The 26,004-nt window shown below is 48.5% G+C and overlaps 1 protein-coding gene across 1 annotated transcript; it reads left to right on the top strand.

Moving 5' to 3' along the window:
* Nucleotides 1-327: 327 nt before the first annotated feature.
* SLC41A1 (solute carrier family 41 (magnesium transporter), member 1) lies at nucleotides 328-23,761 on the top strand. Its single transcript, XM_006887921.1, has 10 exons — nucleotides 328-1,210; nucleotides 12,173-12,280; nucleotides 13,328-13,399; nucleotides 14,010-14,154; nucleotides 15,962-16,108; nucleotides 16,837-16,984; nucleotides 17,954-18,033; nucleotides 18,712-18,846; nucleotides 19,148-19,296; nucleotides 23,529-23,761. Exons 1-10 carry the CDS (start codon nucleotides 836-838, stop codon nucleotides 23,712-23,714), a joined length of 1,545 nt encoding a protein of 514 aa, XP_006887983.1. The 5' UTR covers nucleotides 328-835; the 3' UTR covers nucleotides 23,715-23,761.
* The last annotated feature ends 2,243 nt before the right edge of the window (nucleotides 23,762-26,004 follow it).

Below are 26,004 nucleotides of genomic sequence, written 5' to 3'. Positions count from 1 at the left end.
ACCCTTTGGGTTGGTGGATGGTTGGTTGGCCTCCAAAGGTGGCAGTGTTGATACATGTGGCATAGATTATTGAACTGGAAAAGAGGGAGGCAGTAAGTATGTATACCTCTTGGGGGAGAATTCTCCCAGTTTAAGCTAAACTCTGCTGTATCATAAACTTCTCTGTCTTTCTTTTTTTACTTTCTTCCTAATAAGGTGCTCCATACTGGTTGCTGTGACTTTAAGGACCAGGGATTTGGGGAAGTACAGAGAATTTCCAGAAGGAGAGGAGGTCTCTGGAAGAGAGCCTGCAGACAGCAGATTCTGCCCACGGACCAGCAGAGCCCCAGGAGCAGTGGGAAGCTGAAGGACGAGTGGGAAGGGGCCACAACCCCAGGCCGAGGCTGTGTTCTGAACGACTGAACCCAAGCTGTTGTTACTGAAAGAGGGGGTACCTCAGAGGGCACCTCAGACTTGGCAAGGCTCTTGTGCTCTGGATGCCCCCTGATCTGAGGAGCCTGCTGCTGAGAACCAAAGAAGATAAGAGGCCAGACACCTTCCCCACTCATCGGCTGAGTGGAGTCAGGCAGCTGCACCCCTAGTGGCTGGCCGCTGAGTCTGGTGAGGAGTTTTTTTGTTTCCTTCCAGCTTGCGGCTTCAGTGCTTGATGGGGCTGCCTGTTGGTGGATCAGTTTGTGCACTGCCTGGTGGGAGCAGAGAGCCGTGGAAAGAGGTGCCGTGGCACCCAAGCCTGGACTCACCCCAAGACTAATTTCTTTTACAAGCTAAAGAGGGGGAGAGAGCAGGTGGAAAAAAGAGAGGAGAGTACACCCCCTTCCCCTCCACCCTACCCGTCATGTCCTCCAAGCCGGAGCCCAAGGAGGTCCACCAGCTGAACGGGACTGGCCCTACAACCTCTCCCTGCCCTGCAGATGGCCCCAGACGAGAGTCCTTGACCGGGACCTCAGAGTTCCTGGGGCCTGATGGGGCTGGGGTAGAGGTGGTGGTGCTTGAGTCTCGTGCCAACGCCAAGGGGGTTCGGGAGGAGGACGCCCTACTGGAGAACGGGAGCCAGAGCAACGAAAGTGACGACGTCAGCACAGACCATGGCCCCGCACCACCCTCCCCGCTCAAGGAGACCTCCTTTTCCATCGGGCTGCAAGTGCTGTTCCCCTTCCTCCTGGCAGGCTTTGGGACTGTGGCAGCCGGCATGGTGTTGGACATTGTGCAGGTAGGACCTGGGTGGGGTCCTTCTTGACTGGGAGGCCAGGGCCGCCTTTTTCTACTGGGAAATGATTACTCTTGGAGCTTTCTCTTTGTATCAGAAGAAGCTGCTGCTTCCTAGAATACTATTTCCCTTTGGATCGTGGCCTCAGTTTCTTCTTAGTCTCATTACTTTCTCTAGAATCTTTGAGGAAGTTGTGAAGCCTCAGGGAGCTGTTTGGGGTGGCATTAATAGAAGCAGAAAGGGTTCTGGAACCAGGCTTGGAAAAATCTGGAAGAAAGAGGATGGTTGCCTGCCCACCCTCCTGAGCATTCCTGCTAAATCCAGTGCAGAAACTTCAGAAACTTTTTGACAGGGCACCTCATTATGCCCTCGTTTCCCTTCACTTGAGGTTTCAAGGATGCCCTTAGTGAAACCTCAGTTTCAAGTCTCCCCTGTGTCTCCCTGCTGGGTAGGAATTTGCTTTGCTGCCAAGAGGGTCTCAGATGAAGTGGAAAGCCTCGGGAAAGGCATTCTGTGTTGCTTATCTGGCTGTAACCTTGGTACAGTCTCCTTGGGGGTTAGGGTGGGCGCATAACTGTCTGATCCATGGTTTGGGAGCTTGGCATGACAAGTCCTAAAAGTTCTGATTGTGTTGGCATAAGTGAAGTTACAACATGTAACCGTGCCTGTGCAGAACTTTCTCTCCTCTTTGCTCATCTAGTGTCTTTCATGAACCTACTCTGCACAAAATGGGCTCTTTGAGGAGCTGCAGTAGAATTAAGGATAAGAGTTGGCAGGACCTAGAAACTAAGAGACAGAGGACATGCTGGGTTAGTATGTTGTAGATTAGAGCTTCCAGTTCCAAGAGATAGATAAGATCTTGTGTCCAGGTATAAGTTTTCAAAGCACAGTATGGTGCACAGAGCTTTCTGAAAGTGTGGGGTTTATCAGAGTTAATCGGGAGCATGTATCAGATTCCTGCTGGGCTCTGTCCCTGGTACTCAGAGAAGCACAGAGGCAGGAGGCAGTCTGAACTTTGCCCTCTGGTCCTCCACAGAGTGTCCATGAAATCTCTTAGGAAGAGACAGAGCTCAGCTCTTCTCCCCTGTGTCAAGCCAACACTACAGATGATCCAGATAGTAATGCAGCGAGTCCTGCTGGGAGAGCTCACTATAACTATATCCCAGAGGGAACGAAAGTGACTAATGCTAAGTGTCTCTCAGCAGTGTCTACCTGGACAGTTGTGATTTGAGCCTTCAGGAGACACTGACCTTTAGTAGCTCATGAGGCAGTTGTTTGTGACATGCCGAAGTCTATTATACTGCCTCCTCTAATCAGTTAGTAGGAGAGTTATTCATGGAGCTTAAGAAGTCAACCTGGAGCTGAGAACATGGGCTTTAGGTTCCTCCTCCTGTGGCTCCCCTCCTTGCAGGACCGTGAGGAGGAGCCCTTATTGTGTGCCATTGAACTTGACCCTGTCCTCCACACCATCTCCAGTAACCTTGAACCCATTGTTACAGTCACCGTGTTGCTCCACTTCATTTTGGGTCTCCTACGCTCACCTTCCACCTTTCCAGGCTTGATGTCCTTCTCCAAGGACCGGCCCCTCTTGGCAACCTGTCCAAATTATATGAGACAAAGCATCACCAGCCTTACTTCCCTAGTGGGACTTTCTCTAAGAGAAACTTGTTTGTTCTTTTGGCAATTTGTGCCATATCCAGTACTCTACTCTTCTCTAATACCGCAGCTCAGAGGCATCAATTCTTTTGCTATCCTAAAGTCATTGTCCAACTTTCAGATGAGAAACAAGTAATCGAAAAGACTGTGTCTTGGCTCAGGGACACTTTAGTCTTTAAACTGATGACCTTGCTCTCCAGCACTTTAGAGAGGTTCCTGACAGCACATTTTCCCAGTACGGTGTGCCTTTTGTTTATTTCACTTCTAGTATGAAAGTGTTGGTTGTGGATCCAAGTATGATAAGATAGTTGACAACTTCAGTCTTTTCTCCATCTATCATGGTGTTGCCTCATGGCCTCGTGGTGAAGATTTTCATTTCCTTGATGTTGAGATATAATCCATATTGAAGGCTAGAAGTTTTTGATCTTCTGCAGTACACGCTTCAAATCCTCCTCACTTTCAGCAAGCAAGGTTGAGTCATCTTCATAATGCAGGTTGTTGATGAATCTTCCTCCAACCCTGATGCCACATTCTTCTTCATAAACTCTGTCTTGTCATACTATTAGTTCAGCCTACAGATCAAATAAGTATGGAGAAGGCCCAGATGCACACCTTTATTGATTTTAAACCATGCATTGTTTCCTTGTTCTGTTTACACAATAGCCTCTTGGTCTAAGTACAAGTTTTGTATGAGTATAATGAAATGTTCTGGGATTCCCATTCTTAATATTTGGTGTAGGTCCTTAGAGGAGGGACTGAAGTGGCTGTTTCTCCACCTCCTCAGTCTCCTTCTTGTGATCTTGGTCCTCATTCTTAGAATTTGTGACATCTGATTTGGTGCCTGCAGGAGTAGAGAACCAGAGTCTAATGATGAGCTTGAACAGAGTTATCATGTTTTCTAGATAATGATAATAATGGCAGTGAGACGTATTTGTTGGCCTTTTCAATATAGAAGAGACGAGGTAGGAATCATAATCATTTTTCTTTGTGACAGAGAACCTCGGGCTTAGAGAGATTAGGTCACTTGGCCCTGGTAATCCGACTCCAGAGCTCATACCTTGAGCCCTGTGACCTTCCTTATGGCCATGACTCACTGTTTATTGGAGAGTTTAGGATGAACCACTCTCTTGTCTTCCTCTGAAGAGCAGGAGAGACTAGAATCCAGAACAACTGAGGTTTTCTTCTAAAATGGGCAGGAACCAAAGCTCTTTCAGAGTCCCTATCCTGCACATTCGGAAAGAGCTGGAAAAGCTCTCTAACGTTTTGCACCCCCGTGCCCATGAGCCATAAAGACGGAGCTGCCTACCACGCTCAGACACCAGCTCTTGCCTTCTGTGTGCAATTTAGTTTCACCCCAAGGCTAAATGGTAGTTCATCTGGATGGTAACAGCTGATTTGTCTTTGTTCTCGTCCCCTGGCCTGCCTGCTGCAGCTGGCTACAGTAATATCACAGGAGGAGGAAGGTGCAGAAGGGCCAGGACATGGACCACCAGGAACTTCTTACTCCACGTTCAGAGAAACCAAAGGAGTGCTTTCACTCCTTGAACTCAGGGAGATAGGACAATATCTAAGCAATCACACCTATATTTCCCTTTATATAAACCAAAATGGTCTTCAGTGAGACAGAATCAGGGTGCCTAAGAAATCAGGGCTGCCTGGAGTGAGGATCCCCAGCATCTCAGAGCAGCTGAGCTCCAGGAGTCCATGCTGCCTGGAATTCCTGTGTCTCCTGGGTCCAGGGCCCCCAGCTCTCCCCCACTATTGCAGAGGACCCCCTCTTCCTGGAAAGCCTATTTTTGTCTCCTTTTATCTGCCCTCCTTTCTACTCATTGTGCACAGCCAGCCAGGGCTACAAGATAAGGGACTTGCCTGGGGCTGAGAGTAAGAGAATGCTAAATGAGCTACACTGCCCTCCACTCTGGTTCCCCCAGTGTGGCTGGAAGCCTCTCAGGCATTGGGAAGGAAAGCAGGATGGGGCCTTGAGGGGCTGGGGGCTGGGAACCTCTTTGTGTCCTCCTAGTTGTCCTAGGGCTGCTGCAGGGCCTCCAGCTGTCCTTCTCTGCTAGCCTTTGTGAAGGCTGAGAGTGTCAGGAGGTGGTATGCTTCACTGGAATGCTTTGCTGCATTCAGACTGATGGGACTTCTAATGGTTTCTAACTGAAAGGTTGATAGTTTGAACTCACCAGCAATTCCATAGCAGAAGGATCCACAGTCTGTTTCCATAAAGATTTCCAGCAAAGCAAACCCTATGGGGAGTTTCTGCTGTGTCCTGCGCGGCTGCTGTGACTCAGAATCACCTCGATAGGTGGGGGTATTCATGCATAAGGATCTCAAGGGCACGTAGACTGGCCCTCCTGATTCTATTCCTGGCTTCTCCTGCAGTGTGCATGGAGGGTCTGCAGAGATGAAAGCAGGCAGCACCTGGGGGTTGGCTTTTGTCAAGGGAAGAGGAAAGAAACGTGAAGGTGGTCTGCCCTGCTGGCTGCTGGGCTCCCAGGCCAGGATGTCCACACGTGGTCCCCCTTCACCCCATCTCCTCTTCCTGACTCTGCTCCTGCTTGCTCTCAGGAACCCGGCACACTTTTCTCACGCCTTTCACAGCCAAGTGTTGCCCTGAGGCCTTGTCTCCTTGGAGACCTCTGAGAGCCTAGGTGAGAAGCCTTTGGCCTGTCTGGGCCAGTCCTCACACCTAGTCCTGCTCTATTCCAGATTTGCTGCAGTCTAGTCCTTATAGTTGGATCTAGTCGTTACATCTTCTTGATGTCTTTTTTCTCTCCCCTCTAAATTTTATTTATTTTTGTTGTTGTTGAGACTGTACAGCAAAACAAACCCCAGTTCAACAGTCACTACCTGTACAGTTTAGTGACATTGATTGCATTCTTATTTTTTAAATATTTTTATTGATTTTCATATAATAATACCTTTACAGTGTGTTTCATTCATAAACATTCTATTTTACATTATTATCTTATACTGGGTTTTTTAAAAAATTCAAAAACATTATTTTTCACACCAGATCCTTCCCATTTTCCTCATCCCCTCATCAAATTGTAGGACCCCATGATTAATCCCCATACATACACATCCTCACCCCTCTGCTTCTACCCTCCACCCCCTTGGAGCCTATTCATTCTACAATAATGATTTTATACAGTATTTGTCCTTATGAGACTGAGTTCACTCAGCATAATGTTCTCCAGTCCGTCCCAAGTTAGGTAATAATTTACAAAATCATTGCTCTTGTGTGCTGCATGGTATTCCATTGTGTGAATGTACCATAATGTCTTAATCCACTCGATTGTGGTTGAACACTTGGGTTGTTTCCAGGTTCTTGCAATGGTGAGTAACATAGCTATGAACATTGGTCAGTGGTATATAAGTCTCCGTTTGTGCCTCAGTTCACATTTTCTTGGTATATTCCAAGCAGTGGAATAACTAGGTCATATGGAATTTCTATGTTCAACTTTTTAAGAAGCACCAAACTGCCTTCCAAAAGGGGTTGTACCGTTTTACAGTCCCACCAACATAAGTATAAGATTGTATTCATAAGAGCGTCCCACCCTCCATTTCTGAGTTATTCCTCCCTCATTAGCATAAACTCAGTGTTCCCTGAGTTTCTTATCTAATCTTTCCAGTTGCTACTGTTATTTTGACCCCACACATCTATTTCCTAGAAGAGCCTAGTGCTCAAAGCAGATCTTCTGTTTAGTTGTTTTGTTTACTCTCAGCTCACTTATTGCTGTGGTGTTGAAACCCCACCCATAGCTGACCCTCTGGTGGGTTTTCAGAGGCTGTAAATTGCTTGTTTCTCTTGAGGAGCTGCTGGTGGAGTCAGCCAGCTCAGCCGAGTTCACAGTTCACTACTGGGGATCACACCACCAGAGCTCCCTTTACTAGTCAGGCCAGACTACTCTGCTTGGTTTTAAGCAGATCTTGTTTGGAGTTTGATGTCTAGAATGCGTCTTCCTGGTGGTGGCTTTCTTCGCTGCTTTAGGGAGCTCTGGTGGTCTAATCCAAAGGAAGTTGCAGGATCAGCTACTAGTCAGTTCCTACTAGACAACAAGCAGTTGGGGTTTTTGTGTTAGTTTTCCTTTTTCCGTTTCTTTTCAGAACACAAAAGAGGACAGGGCATGGAAGGGGATGGGTGCTCAGCGTGTCTGTCTTGGTGGGGTGGGGGGTGGGGGTAGAGGTGGAGATGCTGACCAGAGAAGGCGAAGGAGGGCAGAGGCAGGTTGGAAGGACAAGGGTGACTGAGGTGTGAGGCCAAAGGTGATTGTTCTGACAGGGAACTGCTTTTGCATGTGTGGAGGCATCTCATCCTTCAGCCCCAGAATCTCCATGGTTAATGAGCCTCTAAAGGAGAGAGAAGAATGGAGAAAGAGGAGCTGTGTTTCCAAGGAGTGAAAATCTGTCAATACTCTGTCACCCACACGGGGTAGCACTTCCTGGAACGTGCCTTTTCCCATTCCCAGCAGAGCAGGAAGGCGTGGGTAGCAGTTTGGCTGCTGGTTCTGCTGGGCCTGGCTGACGGGTTTGACTTCAGGCGCAGGCGCTCCCCAGGCAGGACAAGCAGGATGGGCCTGAATTAGGCCAAAGGAGGAAGAAGAGGTATCACTATCTGCACCTTGACCTTGGGGTCACCCTGCTTCCCCGGCTGGTTCTGTGTCACTTACTTCCTTCCCAGCATCTCCTCTTCATAGTAATGTGTGTGCAGGGGGTATGGATATGGGAGGGGCATGTGTGTTGCAGGAGTTGGCTACTATGACCCAAGTGCCAACACAGGGCTATGGCTGGGAGGGACAGGCAATGTGAGGCTGCATTCTAGGAGGGTTGTGGAGACTTGGAGGTAAGTCTGTTATTGTGGCACCTTGTTCTCTTAGCCTCTTCCACTTGGCCTGTGTATCACTGACCTTGTTGTTGTTGTTATGTGTTGTTGAGTCACATCCTACTCATAACAACACTATGTACAATAGCCCTGAACCCTCCTGTATCCTAAGCTAACCTCATTGTCTCTGACACACCTACGCCCATTACCCCAGTCACTGTGTCCCTCCACCTCATTCAGGGTCTTCCTCTCTTGCACTGTCCCTCCACCCTTCCGGGCATGATGTTCCTCTCCAAGGACTGGGCCCTCCTTGCAACATGTCCAGAGTATGTCAGATGGAGCAGCAGAATTCTTGCCTCCAAAGAGCAGCCTGGTTTCACCCTCTCCAGGACAAACCTGTTTGTTCTCTTAGCAGTCCGTTGGTATATTCAATACTCTTCTCCAGCACCACAACTCAGAAGCATTGATTCTTTTTCTATTCTTTTTCTATCATTCTTAGTCATTGTCCAGCTCTCTGATGCACAGAAAATAATTACGAAGACCATGGCCTAAATCAGGTGCACCTTAGTCTCTAGACTGACATCATTGCTCTTCTTCTGAAGAGGTCCTTGGCCACATTTTTCCCCAAAGTAATTAATCTTTTTATTTCCTGGCTGCTGATATCAAAAGTGTTGATTGTGGAGTCAGGCAAGCTGAAGCTGTTAACAATCTCAGTCTCTTCACTATCTATCATGATGCTGCCAATTGGCCTAGTGGTGAAAATCTTTGTTTTCTTGATGTTGAGTTTCAATCCATATTGAAGTCTGCAGTCAGTCCTTGACCTTCTGTAGCAAATGCCTCAGGTCCTCCTCAGTTTTCAATAAGCAAGGTTGTGTCATCTGCAAAACACAGGTTGTTGATGAGTCTTTCTCCAATCCTATTGCCACATTCCTCCTCATAGAGCATAGACTCCCAGATGATCCATTCTGCATATAGATTGAAAAGGTGTGGAGTTAGTATGCATCCTTGGCGTACGCCTTTCCTGATTTTGAACCATGTAGTGTTTCTTTGCAAGCAAGATCTTGCTGAAAATTATACAGAAACGACTGGAACAGTACATCAGCAGAGAAATGACAAGATGTGCAGACTGGGTTTAGAAGAGGCCATGGCACTAGAAATATTATATATTATAGCCAATATTGGGTGGATCTTAGCTGAAAGCACAGAGTACCAGAGGGATATCTATCTCTGCTTCATTGACTATGCAAAGGCATTTAACAGTGTGGATTATAGTAAGTTGTGCCTGACTCTGAGATGAATGGAAATCCCAGAACACTTGATTGTGCTTATGTGACACCATTCTTGGACCAGGAAGCAGTTGTCAGAACAGAGCAAGGAAATACTACTTGGTTCATTGACCTTAGTCCTGCTGAAACCCCAAACCTTCTAGGTACTTATGTATTTGAAAAAAAGAGGTTGGGTAGATGCTTGGGAGTGATGGATGGATTTCAGGTGCTTCAAGTAGAGTCACCAAAGAAATTTAACTGTATCTTACGCATTTAAAAATAGTAATAATAACATTGAATATTGGCAATAGATACAATGATTGCAACAGTAGGCTCAAACGCGAATTGTGGACCAGTACCAGGCAGTGTTGTACGTGAGGTCTGTCACTTTGAGAACTAACTTTAAGGCATCCCAATAACAATATTGATTACAAACAATTCTGAGAAGCTTCTTTGCCTGCACTTGGAGTGTTTCCTCCCAGGCTTTTTCTCACTGTCAGTACGCACACACTGCGCACACCCACTGCCTGCAAGCTGTGCTTTCCCACCTCACCAGCAGCTTGGAAGCATGAGAGGCAGATGGTTTGCAGAGAGGATGGGATGGGAGGCCCTGCTCTTAGAAACTCCACAGTCAGCCACCCCCATGGGGTGGGAGAGGAATGCTTCCCCTCTCTGGAGCTGTGTGTCAGGTTTGGGGAGGAAGGAGGGTAGCTGCAGCAACCTGGAGCCCAGTGGTGTACACCAGGTATGGCCGAGAACAGCAGCCGCCCCTCCAAGGTCTTCCAAAGCAGATGAGGAGACTTCTTCACCCCTTGTCTCTAAGGGCATTGTTGTTGTTCTGTACCATAGAGTCAGAACCGTCCCATGGCTGACCCTCCAGCGAGATTTCAGAGGCAGTTAATCACACAGGAGGAGATTGCCTAGCCTCCTGCAGAGCAGCTGGTGGCCTTGAACTGCCTGCCTCTGGGATTGCAGCTCAGTGTCTTGCCACTAGGCCACCAAAGCTCCTAAGAACAAACAAAAAAAACCCTCAGATTCCTCCATGGATGGAAGAGACTCGTCTTCCTCAAGTGCCATGAATGGTTAGTTACTGTTGCAGAGGTAAGGGCCAGGTGATGTCTGTCCTTCCTTCACCGCCAGAGAGCACCTTTCCTAAGGGGGGTCCTTTGCCCTCCACCTGTGAGGGACAGGCCAGGAACTCAGGGAAGAGTGTCCTTTGTCCCCAGGTAGTGAGCCCTCACCTTAATTCCCCTTAGGGCTTTCTCCTCCCACAACAAAGAGAAATCTACAGATCTGAGAAAAGAGAAGGGAGCTCTGGTGGTGTAGTCTATAATCCATGACCACTCCTCCATGGAGGTTCAAATCCACTACTGTCTACAAGAAAGAAAGCCAGGAAATCTCCCGTGCAGATGATATCCTTGGGATCCCAACAGAGGATCCGCTAGGTGTCACTTCCCACTCACTGGCAGTGAATGAGTGAGGAGGAGAAAACTTCTTGCCTTATAGCTCATCACCATTCAGTGTCCAGCCACCCTGGCTTCTAGTGCTGACCCCAGTCCCCTGTGACATCTTCGCCCATGTTTGACTCTAGTATCAGTGCTGGAATGACCTTTAGCAACTGTCTTATCTGGCCCCTGAATTGTCTGTTTTATAATCAGGAAACTGAAGCCCCATAATGTGCCTATTGTCCTTCAGCTAGTTTATGTGAGGAAGGACGCGGGGAGGATTAGCAGGAGACCCCTCACTGTGCCCTCTAGTGGAAAACCCAAGTCTAGTACATTGGTGGAGACAGTGCTTGGTCTCCTGACCATGGTCCCTAAGCAGCCTCCCTTCATCTTCCAGCCAGGGACCCCTCCTTTTGCAAAGCTGGAGGCTTTCCATTTTTTAAAGCAAATAAGAGAAGCATAGCCTTGCCCTGTGAGGAGATACAGTGCCAGCCTCCCTTGTGCAAGTCTTCCATTTCGGTTTCCATAGCCAATCGCACCTCCTAGAATTTTTTCCCTTGGCATGAACTGGTCTTTTACTCTCTCAGCTGGTTTCTTCTTTTAAAAGATGATGATTTAGAAAAATAGTCCCTAGCTCATAGGAGTGTTGGGAAGATAAAATGCCTGTAGCCCAGCACATTAATCTGTTCTGGTCAAGCCAGTTCTGACTCAGGATGACCCATGTGTCACGGTAGAACTATGCTCCACAGAGTTTTCAGTGGCTGATTGGCTGTTCAGAAGTAATTGCCAGACCTTTCTTCCAAGACCTGACCCACCTTTTGGTTAGCAGTCCGCCATGCCAGCCATCCGTACTACCCAGAGACTCCAATCAACTCAAGCAAGTCATTGCCATCGAGTCAGAACCAACTCCTAGCTGACCCTCCAGCAGGTTTCCAGAGGCTGTAAATCACATAGGAGGAGAATGCCTGTCTTTCATGGAGCACCTGGTGGATTTGAGCTGTCTGCCTTTCGGTTGGCAGTATAACTCCTTACCCACTAGGCCACCAGAGTTCATTAGTTGGTACTTAATGATGTCAGCTGAAGAAGTGAGTTAGGTGAGCCAGGCTTGACCTTTCCAAGACTGGAACCGCCCCCAACTCCAGGCTCTCAGTCTGGTCCTCATTCCACAGGGTCACACATGCTGCTTTTAGGTAAGAGGTTGAGGGAGCCAGAGGGAGTATACAAAGTTCTTTTACAAACCTACTTCCAGAAATTTTGAGGGACTGTTCAGGAGAGTTTTGGTGGCTGAGGCCCAAAGCCCTTGGAGATAGAAACCAAACAAATCCTCTAATCTCCTCAGCCCCAGCCCCAAGGAGAGCTCCGCTCTTAACAGCTGAGACAACACCACCCAAGGCTGAGCCTTCAGAGAAACTGGACTAAAGGCAAAAGTGGCTGGGCATTGCTTTTTGAGGGGGAATTACAGCAGAGTTGAGGGGGTTGGACCAGCCTGGGGCAACTCAGCTAAGCATATCTTTACTACCTTTTTTTCTCATGTCTGAAGAAGCAGGTAGAGGGAGTAGAGCCAGCCTTAGGGTCTCCTGATTGAAAGAGACCCCTCTGTCTCCTCTATTCTCTGTGGCAGAAAGGGGTGCTGTTGTTTTGGACATTGTAGATTTGCTTTGATTCCAGGATTCTTGGAAGAAAGACACCCAGTGTGCCTGCTTCCCACTGATCTCATTTCTTCCTTGGGTCCTTGCTGGCACTGAAATTCCTGAGTTCTGTTTTCACCTTGTAGCACTGGGAAGTCTTCCAGAAGGTGACTGAGGTCTTCATCCTGGTACCTGCTCTGCTGGGGCTCAAGGGGAACCTCGAAATGACCCTGGCATCTCGGCTGTCCACCGCAGTGAGTATCCCTACTGGGGCTGGGACACAGAGAGGACCTGGGTGGTGTGGTGGTGCTAGACATGGGGACAGCGCTATGCCCAGGCCTGGACTGTGGGCATGGGATGGGAGGGGCTGGTTGGGCAGGTGGAGGGAGATCCCTGGCTGGTGTCCTGCTCCTAGGCAGGGGCTCCCCGTCCAAAGTGGTTCCCAGACTCAGTTTCTGGATGTCCCAGCCATCCCTGGACTTCTGCCCCACCTCCTGCCTCGAAATCCGCCTCGTGACTGTTTGTGCAGCTTTGACAGGCGGGCACCATGCTGGCCCCTCCACCCTCACAGATGGGGGCCGCCTCTGATCTCCAGCCCCACTCTGCAGCTGGGCAGGAGTCGAGCCAGGCCTTCTAGCCTCCCTCCTGTCCTAGCCTGTTCCCAAGACAGCATGCTCTCCTGCAGGGGAGTGGAAAGGGAGGGGCTGCCCCACAATTCATCACTCCTCCCATCCACCACCACTTAATGGTTCAGACGTACAACCAGATGCAGGGCCATGGCATGGGAGGTGAGGGAATGAAGCCCAGGAGGCTGGAGGAGCCAGGCATCAGGGGTTTCTTTGCCATGAGTCTGAAGAAGGCATCAGAGATGAGTGGCAAATGTGAGCGCTCACCCCAGCTCGTCCTTCCCCCGGCCCATGCCACCTCACTCTTCCCCAAACACTCCTCTGGCTTCAGTCCTTCCCTAGGATGGTGAGCTGGCCTGAGAGCTACGTTAGGGTCATTCTGACCCCCGCGGAAATGGGCTACCCAGATAAGCAGGACGGGGGAGAATCTGCCTGTGTCCAGAAGAGAAAAGGAAGCTGCCTTGGAGGCTCCCTCTCCACCCCAAGCTGAATGCTTTTTTAGCTCCTTCCCTCTTGTGCAGTTACCCTGGTCCTGCTTCCCTTGTCCTGGTGGTCATGTCCCAGCCCGAGTCCTGGCTCACATCTGATCCTACCTCCCGATCCAGGCGGGGGCTTAATGGTAGAGCTGCAGGCCCGACCCAGCCTGGAGCTTCAGTCCTTGCCTCCGTCTCTCAGGCCAACATTGGGCACATGGACACTCCCAAGGAGCTCTGGCGGATGATCACCGGGAACATGGCCCTCATCCAGGTGAGAGCAGGGACCCTAGCAGGTGGGCAGAGCTCCCCTTTGTCAGGATCAGAAGGCTCAGGTCCACCCAGCTGGTCTCAGAGCAGAGGGAGCTCCAGCATCCTGTTGAGCTGGCTTAGCCCGAATTAACTCTTGGAAGTAACCGGTTACCCAGAAAAAAGCAACCAAGGGGAGAGCTCCAGTATATCCTGTGTGTCTGTGCTGCTCCAGGGTGTGAGAGGGACTGGAGCCCCATAGTCCTGGCTACAGGAGCAGACTCAGGAATGCTGAAGTACTGTTTATCACTGTCGTCCCATCTGCCTGAGAGGTCACTCAAGACTGAGGCTTCATCCTTTATGACACTGGGGAAAGAAAGAAAGTTTCTGACTCTGTTGAGCATCATCTCAACCCCCAGAGAAGCATTCATTCACCCAGTAACATGTACCGGGCACCTGCGGTGAGCAGTGCCCTGTACTAGTGTCTGGTGAGAAGCTAAATAATCAGTCCAGCCCATGAGGACTGTACAGTCCAGCCCCTTCTGCCTCCTGGGGCTGCTGGGGGCCAGGAAGAGGCCTGTCTAAGTGCTCAGTGTCTTCAGCTAAGCAGCTCTCTGCTCCTGGGCCCTCCTCAGGTGCAGGCCACGGTGGTGGGCTTCTTGGCATCCATTGCAGCCGTTATCTTTGGCTGGATCCCTGATGGCCACTTCAGTATCCCGCATGCCTTCCTGCTCTGTGCCAGCAGCGTGGCCACGGCCTTCATCGCCTCCCTGGTGCTGGGTAAGAAAGAGAAGACTAGGGCAGATGGGGAGGAAGGAGGGTACCCAGGGATGTTGACTAAATTAGGTGCCCTTGCTTCCTCCCTTTTATTTTGTGGAGGTGAAAATACATGTAACAAGACACATGCCATGTCAGCAATTTCTGTGATGTTGAATACCAGCTTCAACTCATACAAGCACTTTTACTATCCTTTACCAGACTCAGTGCCCAATAAGCAGAACTCCCTCCACCCATTCCCACCCCTGGTAACTGCAAAAAGACTTTGCTATATTTTCTTATGTCATGTAATTGATATTATACAATATTTGTCCTCTTGGAACTGGCTTAATTTCACTGAGCATGTTTTTAAGGACTGTTCATGTTGTGCCATGCATTAACACTTCATCAGACCTTCATTTCCCCTTAGGATTGGGTGGTATATTCTGTCTAGAGAGCAGAAAATGGGACATGGGACCACAGGGCTGTGAGTGTCTCTGAAAGGGCCAAAAAGAGTGAAAATAGCACAGCCTCTCACCACCCCAGAGCAGAAAGCAGATGAAGAACCTATATTCCAGCCCCGTGGTGCCTCTAGAGCCACCAGTAGCAGCAAAATTGTATTCATTTATTCATATTAAGCAAGTTCATTTATTCATTATTGACTCAGAGACGTGACTCACAGTTGTAGTACCAAGAGTGGGGTTTATTGTGGAAATAAGTTGGAGAGTGGAGGAGGCAAAGAGTATCACCCAATGCAAACCCAGGTTTAGTCCAACAGTCCCAAGCTAGATTAACAGCAAAACACAAGTCCTTAATTAGTAAAAGTTGTGGTTTCATTTCAAAAGCATCCAGCAAGGTTTGCCCCAGAGCAGCTTCTCCTTCCATCATCCAGCAAAAACCTTTCACTGTTGCCTTTATCTCGGGGCTCCTCTGGTTACACCTTGCCACAGTTTTTCCACAGCAATGCCACAGTTTTTCTCCCACCATTACCAAGGTCTAACTACCAGGGTCTTGCTGTCAGGGTCCTGCTCCAGTCTCCCTTAAGTCTTGCTGCTCAGCGTAGGAAGCACTCTCTTTCTTATCCTAGTCCTATATCTGTTGATGATTTGCAAGACAATGTGTCTCAGGTAAGGTAGCTGAAGACCAGAAGGAGCTAAGGTAATGGCTAAAATAGCGAACTTTAGGCCAACACCATGTATACCATTGCCTGTAAATACCACATTTATTAATCCATTCATCTGTTGAGGGGCATTTGGGTTTTCCTCATCATTTGGCCATTGTGTTTGCATTCCTTCCTTTAATCCTTCTGAGTATAGGATTAGGATTGTTGGTTCACTGCCAAACTGTTTTTTCCAGTGGTTATACCATTTTACATTCCCAGCAACAGTGGATGAGGGATTCCAGTTTCTCCACAACCTTGCCAACACCTGTTGGTCTTTGGTTTTTTTTTTGATCTTTGCTGTTCTGATAGAGAAGAGAAGTGAGTGACCTCTCATCGTAGGGCACAAAGGTTTTGATTTGCAACTCTGAGGACGTAGTCTGAAGGGAGTTAGTTGTGCCGGTAGCCCAAAGACCACGCCTCTCTGGTGTTTCAAGTCCACCAATGGCTCCATGAGAGGAGGAGAGTGAGCTCCTGTTTTGCAATTTATAGCCTCAGAAACCTGCTGGAGGGTGGTCTGAGGGTTAGTTGCAGCTCGGTGGCAGTGAGTTTGAGAATGGCTGTGGGCACTGAGCATCTTTTCCTATGCCATTGGCCATTCTCTCTCCCTTTTTGTTTATTGATGTCTCCTCTCTTCTCACGCTGCCTGACTCCTCTTCCCTTTCTCATCAGGTATGATCATGATTGGAGTCATCATTGGATCTCGAAAGATTGGGATCAACCCAGACAATGTGGCCACACCCATCGCTGCCAGCCTGGGTGACCTCATCACCCTCGCACTGCTCTCAGGCATCAGCTGGGGACTCTACCTGAAACTGGGTGAGGCTGAGACCCTGAGAGTGTGACCAGGGGATACCCCTAGAAGAGACTGTGAGAACTGAATTCATTTGCGAATGGGCACAGGTTTCTTCTGGTTTTCATTCATTCCATTTGATCTTAGATGAGGCTGAGTAGTGATCTCAAATTGATGCAAGCAGTAGGGCAGGCGTTGGGAGGAGTGTCTTTTGCAACTCTAGGGAGCTTTGGTGGACTAGTGTTAAGGAGTTGCACTGCCAACCCAGAGGCATGTGGTTCAAACCCACCAGCTGCTCTGTGGGAGAAAGATGTGCGGTTTCCTCCCATGTCATTTACTGCTTCTGAAAACCCACTGGAAGGTCAGCAATGAGTCGGTTCCTACACAATGGTATACAACAACAAGGAGGAATGAGGTAAATGAGCAAACGAAAGGAACTGAAGACTAGAATCTGCTTGCAGAGAAGCAGAGTGGAAGATAAATGATTTCCAGAATCAGAGTCAAGAGGCCTAGATCTCTGTCCTTAAGGAGTTCAGTGTCTGGGCAGCTTTCTACTTGAGTTTTGTCTTCTGTAAAATGGGAATGTTGGCCCTAGCTCCCTGCTGGGTAGAGTCAAATAAAGTAACGTATTTATGGCCATTTTCCATGCTGTTGCTATTGATCTGTGGGAATTAGTGTGGACTGAGAGGATAAGAAGGAGGCTGGGAGCAAGGAGTGTAGTGTTCACCCCTGCTCTGGTCTCTGCCTCTCTCAGATGCCTGGCTGTACATCTATCCGCTGGTGTGTGCCTTCTTTGTGGCCCTGCTGCCTGTCTGGGTAGTGCTGGCCCGGCGAAGCCCAGCCACAAGGGAGGTGTTATACTCGGGCTGGGAGCCTGTCATCATTGCCATGGCCATCAGCAGGTAGGCGCCAGGCCCGAGTCCCTACCTCCACCTCAACCCACCATAAACTCTCTTCCCCCCCCCCATTAACTTTATATTTATTTGCATACAAAATTCATATACATTGTGTTTTATTTATATACATTGTGTTTCATACTTTCTTTCTTTCACATTGTGTTCTCTATGATCATTCCCATACATTGTGTAAAGCCCCAAAGAGAAAACTCTAGAAATCCTTTCATTTAACTGAAACCATTTGAGATGCATTTCACGAGGGAAAAAAATAAACCAACTGAAAACACCAGTTATACTGCCTTATGGTGGAACTGAAAAGACATAACTGAGTTCCGACTCTATTGAAAAGGCTCAGACACTATCATCGGGGGCCCAGTACTATCCTCTCAGCTATACTTTTATCTGTGGGCAGTTACAGGCTTATACTTTTCTTACTCCAATAGAGAGAAATTCTTTCCCCTAGCATTTCCACACGGTCCCAGAAGAGAGTTTCATTGGTTGTGACCAGGTCACATGACTGTCCCTGAACCAATCTCCATGACCTTGATGGTGCAGTGTTTTGTCTGGGTGAGCCAGGACCTACCTATCATTGAAACAATGTCCGTAAACCAAAGTGGCTGGCTGAAAGAGAAGGGATTCTTTAAGGAAGAACTCAGCGCTGACACCAGAAGAGGGACTAGATGCTGAGCAGGCCAGACAATAGGGATCCCCCAGGCAGGTATCCCTGTGGGAGCTTCTCCAGCTGACCGGAGGGGTGAATATAGGAGGATGCTGCTTAACTAGACCCCCAGCTTGCCCAATGACTTTCCTGAGTCAGGATGCTAGAACCAGCAGCTGGTTCTGGCAAGGGAGGAGGAACCCCTAAGACCCACTCTTACCTCCCTTCCTCCCCAAAGCCAAATGGGCCACTGTGCCTCATTGTGGAGACTGAAGCAGAGCCTGAAATGCTGTTGCTCTGTCTTTGTGTCCATGCAGCGTGGGAGGCCTCATCCTGGACAAGACCGTCTCGGACCCCAACTTCGCAGGCATGGCTGTGTTCACACCTGTGATTAATGGTGAGATCTTGACCTCAGCTGCCGGGTGGGGGAAGGAGAGAGGCAGGGTCAGAGGATCCAGGGGGTAGTTTCCAGTATCTGAAGAACCTGAGTGATGCAAAAAGTTAATGTGCTCAGCTACTAACCAAAAGTTAGGGGGTTCAAAACCCGTCCTCAGAGAAGAGGCGTGGAGATCCACTTCTGAAAAATAAGGCCCTCAGATGCGCATGGAGCATGTTTTGCTGTGACACGTGAGCTCACCAGGACTGCTGCATTTTTCCATAGAGGGAGGGTAGTGTGAGCCTGGAAGACTTCCTGGAAGAGGGGGTGTCTTTGTCTTCCTTCTTAGGGTCTCATTCTCCTGAGGACTGGTGAGTGGCAGTGCCCACAGAGACACTAATGAAGGCCCCTGATAGAGCTAAGCAATGGTTGAGCCCCTTGCAGATCTCTTACCCAGGCCATCAGAGTCCTCCACCCTTTTTGATACAGCAATTGAAAAACCAGCAGCTGGGCTGCTTTCCTCTATTTTCCACCTTCTAAATCATTCCTCTGTATCATTTGTGAAATACCTGCCTGCTTCTGTGCAAGACCATGTTGCTTTAAGTGTCTATACCTCTAATAAGCCTCTACTGATAGGAGACTAAACACAAGTGGTTCATTCCCTCCCTCTTGTGTCTAAGCTCCTGTGTGTCTCTGCAGGTGTTGGAGGCAATCTAGTGGCCGTCCAGGCCAGCCGCATCTCCACCTTCCTACACATGAATGGGATGCCAGGGGAAAACTCTGAACAAGCTCCTCGCCGCTGCCCCAGTCCTTGTACCACCTTCTTCAGCCCTGGTAATGTTGGATTTTGAGCCTCTTGGGTCAGTTCCACCCCTGGAGGGAAAGGGGCCAATAGTCAGTCACTTTCACTTAAGAAACAGATGGAGTCAGGTACCTAAGTTGCCTGTCTCTCACTGGGCTGTATCAGCTCCTTTAGAGAGACTCCCTAAGGACTGGGAACCGCAGGATGGAGATGCAGAGACAGATAGCTGTCTGCCACCCTAGAGTATGCTGTGGTCCCCCTGACTGATAGATCTTCTGGGAACAGCACTCCTGCTTCCTCTTCCTCCTCACGCCCTCTCTCCCCTGGACCCAGATGTGAATTCTCGCTCGGCCCGAGTCCTCTTCCTCCTCGTGGTCCCAGGACACCTGGTGTTTCTCTACACTATCAGCTGTATGCAGGGTGGACACACCACTCTCACACTCATCTTCATCATCTTCTACATGACAGCTGCACTGCTCCAGGTATGGACACATCAGGACATGGGGAGGCTGTCTTGCAGTGATGGGAGAGGAGACCCAAGCTCAGCTCATCACACATTCAGCCCCCACTCTCTGTGTCTTAGCTGTTGATAAACAGGACAGGAACTCAGGACAATGGGCTGTAGTCCCAGCAGAGCCACTGATAGGCTGTGTGACTTTGGCTCAGTTGCTTTACTTCTCTGAACCACAGTAACACTTCTTATTTATTTGTTTGTTTGTTTGTTTGCTTGTTTACTTACTTACTTACTTACTTTACTTACTTACATTTCAATGAACATCTACAGAGATTTTGGAGTTCCATTCATTCATTGTTGCACCCTTCTCCCCGCCCACCCACCCCCTACAGTAACACTTCTAAATTGAGAGGTATGAACCAGTGGTGGTGGTTTTCAAGCAACTGCTTGTGGAGTTTTTGAGCAGCTGGACTCCATGTAGTCCCCCACCTTGCCACAGAGGAGTTTACTAGGCTATACTTTGCATGAGGGACTTCTTCAGGAGACTTTATTTGACTAAAACATCTTGGGGGGGGGGGGAATCCAAAACCATTGCATTTGATAATCTATAAGATCCTGCCCAGCTTTTACCAGTCAACATTTCTATGCTGCATTCTTCCTCTTTGTTGTATTCCATCTTTTTTTCTTTTACTTTTTATTTTATAATAGATTCACAGGGAATTACAAAATCTTTTCTCTCAGTTTTCTCCATTGGTTAACATCTTGCATAACTACAGTGCTCATTAATAAAAAAAAATCACTGCCGTCAAGTCAGAACCAACTTCATAGCTGACCCTCCGCTGGGATTTCCAAGGCTCTAGAGGAATTTGCCCATCTTCTCCCACGGAGCACATGGTGGGTTTGAATTGCCGGAGAGGCACGATCTTTGGATTAGCAGCAAAATTCCATATAAACGAGGCTTATAGTATCTTTATGTTGTACAGGCATTAGTACAAACCCCAGAGCTTATTTATGTTTTTTCTAGTTTTACATGCACCATTTTCTGTATATATCTCTGTGTGTGTTTCTATGCAGTTTTGTCACAATTTGAGACTCCTGTAGCCGTCACCACAAACAGGATACAGAACTATTTATCTTCAGGCTCCTTTATGCTGCCTCTTTATGCCACACTTGCCCTCATTATTAAAGGTTAAATGTTGATACTGTTGTTGTATTCTGTGGAGTTGAAACTGACCCATAGCTGACCCTCCAGCAGGTTTTCAGCATGGGAGGAGATTCCCCATCCTTCTCCCACAGAACAAGTGGTGACCTCAAACTGCATGCCTTCAAGACTGCAGCACAGCTTCTTGCCATTAGGCCACCAGAGCTAAGAGTTGCTATAACTTTTCATATTTTGTAGTTGTGTTTTGAGTAGGTAATGACAGTTAGATAGTACAGTGCACACAGAGAAAGAGGGTGTATGGCGGAAGTCACCCTTTCCACCTCTTCCTGGTGATGTAGGACCCTTCCTCATACAGCCCATTAGTGGTCAGTTTCTTGTGTATCTGTCAAGATTATTCTATACTTACACACATGTACAGATTCATGACTGTCGAGTTGGGACTGACACATAGCTGACCCTCCACTGGGTTTTCAGAAGCCTTTTAATCACACAGAGGGAGATTGCCCATCTTTCTCCCACAGAGCTCCTGGTGGATTCACACTGTCAGGAAAGGGGACTGTCTTTGGCTTATCAGCACAGCTCCTAACAGACTGTGCCAGCAGAGCTCCCTAACACAAAAGACATAATTTTTTTTTTATTTTCTTACTATTCTTACACAATATACAATACACATTGGTCTACACTGTTTTTATTTTACTTAACAGTTTTATCTGAGAGATCATTCATGTCAATATGTAAAGAGAAAGCCACCCTCATCTTTTGAGACTTCATTTCGTCCTATTATGTAGATAGATCCTAATTTTATTTAAGCAGTTCCCTTTTAAAAAGCTCTTCACCCTCAGCCCTGGTTTTTGAAAGCTTATATGCTAGGGCACCTTGGGAATGACTGAGCTGAGGACTGGCCTGATTCTGGTTCCCTGCAGGGATTTCCCTCACAAGTGAGTGTACCTCATGAGATAGGGAATGGGAAAGGGAGTATTCAGAGGGCATGTGGTTAGCAGCTTTTAGCCCCTCCCTCAGCCTAGGTAGAGAGGAGAAGCGATGGCTCCATTCCACACACCCTGGAGGAGACACTTCCTTTTCCCCCCTCTCTGGGACTGTGATGGGTGAAGCAGGGCTGGGGCACATGATCTCTGTAAAGGTCCTCCCTGATCCCTCTGTAGCCTGCTCCCAACCATGTGTCCCAGGGCCAGCTTGGGAGGCCGAAATGTAGGAACAGCTGCTGTCATTCCCTTCCTGGGGCACGTCCCAAAAGGCCTCCTGACCACACTCTTTATTTGGGACTGTTCTGCAGCTGCTGGAAAGGGTGTGAAGTTATGGGGGGCTGGCTCACACCCAGGGCCAAGGCCACAGGAGCACAAGGCAGCTTTGTGCAGGGCAAGGAAGAATGTGAAAGGGTGTTGGAACTGAAACCTCTGGCTCTCTTGGATAAGCACACAAGAGCAACCCAGTTGGTCTAAAAATAGGTATCACTTCTGGCTCCTGGGTCCCACAGAGGCTCTGATTCCTGCATTTGAGCCTCTTAGGGCAGAATTTGTATACCACAGTATTTGCAATGTTCGTTCAAGAGTAAAGCTTCCCAAATGACTCTGGTGAAGCTTAGAAACCACTACCTCTCAGGCAGATTCAGTCAGAAAGCAGTAGGAGAAGTCAAAGGACATAGAAGATACAGGTTTGCCCCAGCAGGGTGTTCTAGACAAGTGTGTCTCTGACCTACAAGTGCATGTGAAGCTCGTTTAAATGCAGGTTCTTCTAACTTGGTCCAGAGTAGGGGCCCTGAGATTTTGCATCCCTCTGGTGGCTTTAGTGGATTTGCCAATCCAAAAGGCAAGCTGTTCAAATCATCCAACTATTCCACAGGAGAAAGAAGGACAGTCTCCCGCTTTGTGATTTACAGTCTCTGAAACCCTACTGGAGGGTCACTTCCAAGTTGGTTCTGGCTCATCGGCAATGAGTTGAGTTGTTGAACTGAACAAACACCCAGCCTTTTGTTGATCCTACTTGTCTTCTGGGCACTAACAAAGCCCTAATCTAGATGATTCTTAATTACCTGTGGTTATGAAAAGGAAGCAAGGTCACTCTCACCTCAAAGCAGCAGACAATCCCAGAAGTATTTTGAGTTGACATACATCATCTGCCTTATGTATTCCCACTGCAGTTGTGTCAATTCTGACTCCCAGCAACCCTCCAAATCGTTTCTGAGACCACAGATATTTACAGGAGACTTGCCATCTTTCTCCCTTGAAGAAGTTGATGGGTTTAAACTCTTGGCTTCTTAGTTAGCACAATAATGCACTACACCACCAGTTGACAAACTTACATAATTTTACAAGAACTGTTGTTAAATTAGGGAGCTCTGTTGGCTTAGTGGTAAAGAGTTGTATTGCCAGCCCAGAGTCAAGCAGTTCTAATCCACGAGCTGCTCTGCGAGAATGTTGTTGGTTTTGTGCACCATCGAGTCGGAACCGACCTGTAACTGACCTTGCAGTGGGTTTTCGAAGGCACTTAATCACACAGAAGGAGATTGCCCATCCTTCTCCTGCGGAGCAGCTAATGGCCTCAAACCGTGTGCCTTCGGGATGGCAGCCTGGCTTCTTGCCATTTGGCCACCAAAGCGCAGGGATTTGGCTAAGGAAGCTCTTTGGGATAGCTTAAGTGGTTAAAAGCTCAGCTGCTGACCTCAAGGTTGGTGGTTCAGATCAACCCTGGGGGCACCATGGAAGAAAGGCCTGGTGACCTGTTTCCATGAGACCACAGCCACGAAACCCCCGTGGAGCCGTTCTGCTCTCTGTCAGAATGCACTCCGCTGCAATGGATTGCCGCTTTGGTTGATTTGGCAGCAAAATATGTGACACTGGTGTGGGTGGGCCCAGGTAGTAGCAGCATCTTCCTTTTCCGAGAGCTCTCATTTTGCCTGCTGTCTGCTTCAGATGGTAATTATGGGGTACACAGTGAGGTAGCCAGGGTGGAAAGAAGGGCTTTACCAGCGCAAAGATTGTGGTTGGCCAAGGCTTCTGATGCAGTGACTGGGTACAGTGGCCTCTGGCTCCCCCTGGAGAACGAGGGTGGCTACAGACTGGGCCTTTCTATCTCTCCAGGTGCTGATTCTCCTCTACATCGCAGACTGGATGGTGCACTGGATGTGGGGCCGGGGACTGGACCCAGACAACTTCTCCATCCCGTACTTGACAGCCCTGGGGGACCTGCTTGGCACGGGGCTCCTGGCTCTCAGCTTCCATATCCTCTGGCTCATTGGGGACCGAGACACAGATGTTGGGGACTAGTTTGGTCACTCGGTGTTCCCCCTCATCCCTCTGCACTTTCTATTTGATATTGTTCTTTTGTTCCTGTCCATTCCCCTCCCACCCACCCCCCCATGCCACACTCCCACGTCTTTCTAGGACTTCACTTTGATACTGAATTCTCATTATTTTCAATGGGAATTTTTTATACATTGAGCCAAGTTTGTATAGCAAGAATCCAGGAAGGACAGATGGACTGAGATAAGGCAGTGCAAGTAGATTTTTTGAGACAATCACCAAGTGCAATTTTCACAGTGGGTGCCTCCAGGTGGACTGGGGTGGGGGTGCATTCTGTCTGGGATCTGGGGACATTTGATTTAGCTTTAGCAACAGGCTTGGCCCCAATGAGAAATCCTTTGTAAGCAGGCCCTGATTTTTTTTTCTTTCTTTCTTTGTTGATTTTTTTTAAAGAAAGATACAGCCCTAACACTTGCTTTTTTAGAAGTGGACCAGCCTCAGCAAGCACCAAGCAGGAGACAGCTGCTTCTGGCCTCCTGTCCTCTCTCACCCTAGTCCTCTCTCTGCCCTGTGGACTTGGGCCCTCCTTTACTCAGAAGGAGTGAGGTGAACTAACCACTGGAATTGTGGACATGTGTGAGAGACACCACCAACCCTCCCTTTGATTTTTGTCCAATTCTTCGTCATATTCAAGAGGCAATGAGTAGTCGCTGGTCTTTACCGTTGACCCCAGTTCACCCAAAGGTCTGCCAAGATCTTCCCAGCCCAGAGGACTGATTCTTGGTCTCTGTTCAGCCTCATGTCTAAGTATCTCTAGGCACTACCTTCTCCAGAGCTCACAGGGTTGGATTCTGAAACCCAGGATCAGGTGTGGAGGTGGTGGAGAATGACTAAGAGGTAGAGGCAGCCAGGGGTAATTAATTGCTGCTGTTTTTCCTAAAGATATAGTCCTACATGGTCACCTTAGACTTAGTCACTTCTTAAAACCACTCATCGTACCATGTCATGAAAATCAGTTTTCGTTTTCCTCACCTTCTGCTCACAAATATAATTCATTCATCTATTCATTTAACAAATATGCAGCCTCCTGTGGGATGCGGGATCTGAAACATTCAAGGAACAATATTTATCAAGTTTCTGCTCTGTGTTAGGGAACATGCCAGGCTCTGACTAGCTAGTGGTCGAGGAACACATCTCTAACCTCCTCCCACTACCCCGGTTACAAAGCAGAGAGTCCTCGTTATAACTGAGTCTGCACCACCAAGCCAGATTCTGCCTCTTCCCTCTCCCTGGATCCCACCTCTGTGCAGTACTGACCACAGCTACAGCCTCCAGCCAACACCAGTGTTCATTTCCCAGAACGGCCCTGCCTCCCTCCCTCTCACCTCTGCCACTCACCAGGCACCCCAAAGAGGATTCAAAACAAGTGGCTGGATGTCCACCAGCGATGTCTACTTTTCTCTGGCTGGCACAAAATGGGGAGAAAAAGAATCTTTGCATCCATATGTTGCTCTGAGCAAACTGGAAATTTGCCCACACTCGAAACTTAAAAAAAAAAAAAGGAATAAATATGGAATTCTGCTGGTGTAATCCATAGGGAGTTGAAATTGCTAACCCAATAGGTAGTCCCTCTCTGGTGGTTCAAATCTACCAGCCTTTCTGTGGGAGTAAGATGGACAGGCCCCTCCTGTGCCCACCCTCACACATGTATAATCTGGGCATGTAGGTGCAGACTTGTTCAGCCTAGGCCTTGACCGTGACTCTTACCAATGTCATGCCTTCCCCCAGGGGCCCGCCTGGTACCTCCTGAGACAGTTCCCTCCCTCTGGTTCCACCCAGGCCACCTTGTGGAATCCTAGAAGCTTAGAATTGGAGGGGATCTTAGCAGTCAGCTCGTTGGAGTTGTGTCCAGCAGAGTTCATTAACACCAGCCTAGACTTGTCTCTGCTCTTCCCTCGGGATTTTTTCCCATCTAGTCCTCAACCTCAAAACACGCTTGCACACAAGACTCTTCTTGTACAGGCACCGAAACCAGCTCCTCTTGCCCTGAGGCTGTGCCCAGTGCCCCCTGCCCAGCCATCACCCCTTCCTCATCTCTGGAGTTCGGCCATGCGTTCCCAGAGGATCTTAGAGCAACCTCCTTTCCTAAAAAGAAAGATCGGCATGCCCCAGGCTCCAAGCATGTGAGTGGAAGGGGACTGGGTGAGAGGGAAGGGCTGTCAGTACCTTTCATGGAAGATGGGTTTCTTCTCCCCTGATTGCACAAACCGCATGTACTTTTGGCCTGGCCGCAAGAAGCGATACGGTTTACGCT

This window comes from Elephantulus edwardii, unplaced genomic scaffold (genome assembly GCF_000299155.1).
Source record: "Elephantulus edwardii isolate Elephantulus edwardi_28Jun2011 unplaced genomic scaffold, EleEdw1.0 scaffold00063, whole genome shotgun sequence".
Classification (NCBI taxonomy): domain Eukaryota; kingdom Metazoa; phylum Chordata; class Mammalia; order Macroscelidea; family Macroscelididae; genus Elephantulus; species Elephantulus edwardii.
Note: the sequence above shows the minus strand (reverse complement) of the source record. Positions and strands in the feature narration are given on the sequence as shown.

Excerpts from the sequence above, each read along its gene's own strand:
- SLC41A1 (XM_006887921.1), top strand. The coding sequence starts at position 836 with ATGTCCTCCAAGCCGGAGCCCAAGGAGGTCCACCAGCTGAACGGGACT. Across the intron at positions 13,400-14,009 it reads GGAACATGGCCCTCATCCAG|GTGCAGGCCACGGTGGTGGG; the intron begins GTGAGAGCAGGG and ends GGCCCTCCTCAG. Across the intron at positions 16,109-16,836 it reads GGGACTCTACCTGAAACTGG|ATGCCTGGCTGTACATCTAT; the intron begins GTGAGGCTGAGA and ends TGCCTCTCTCAG.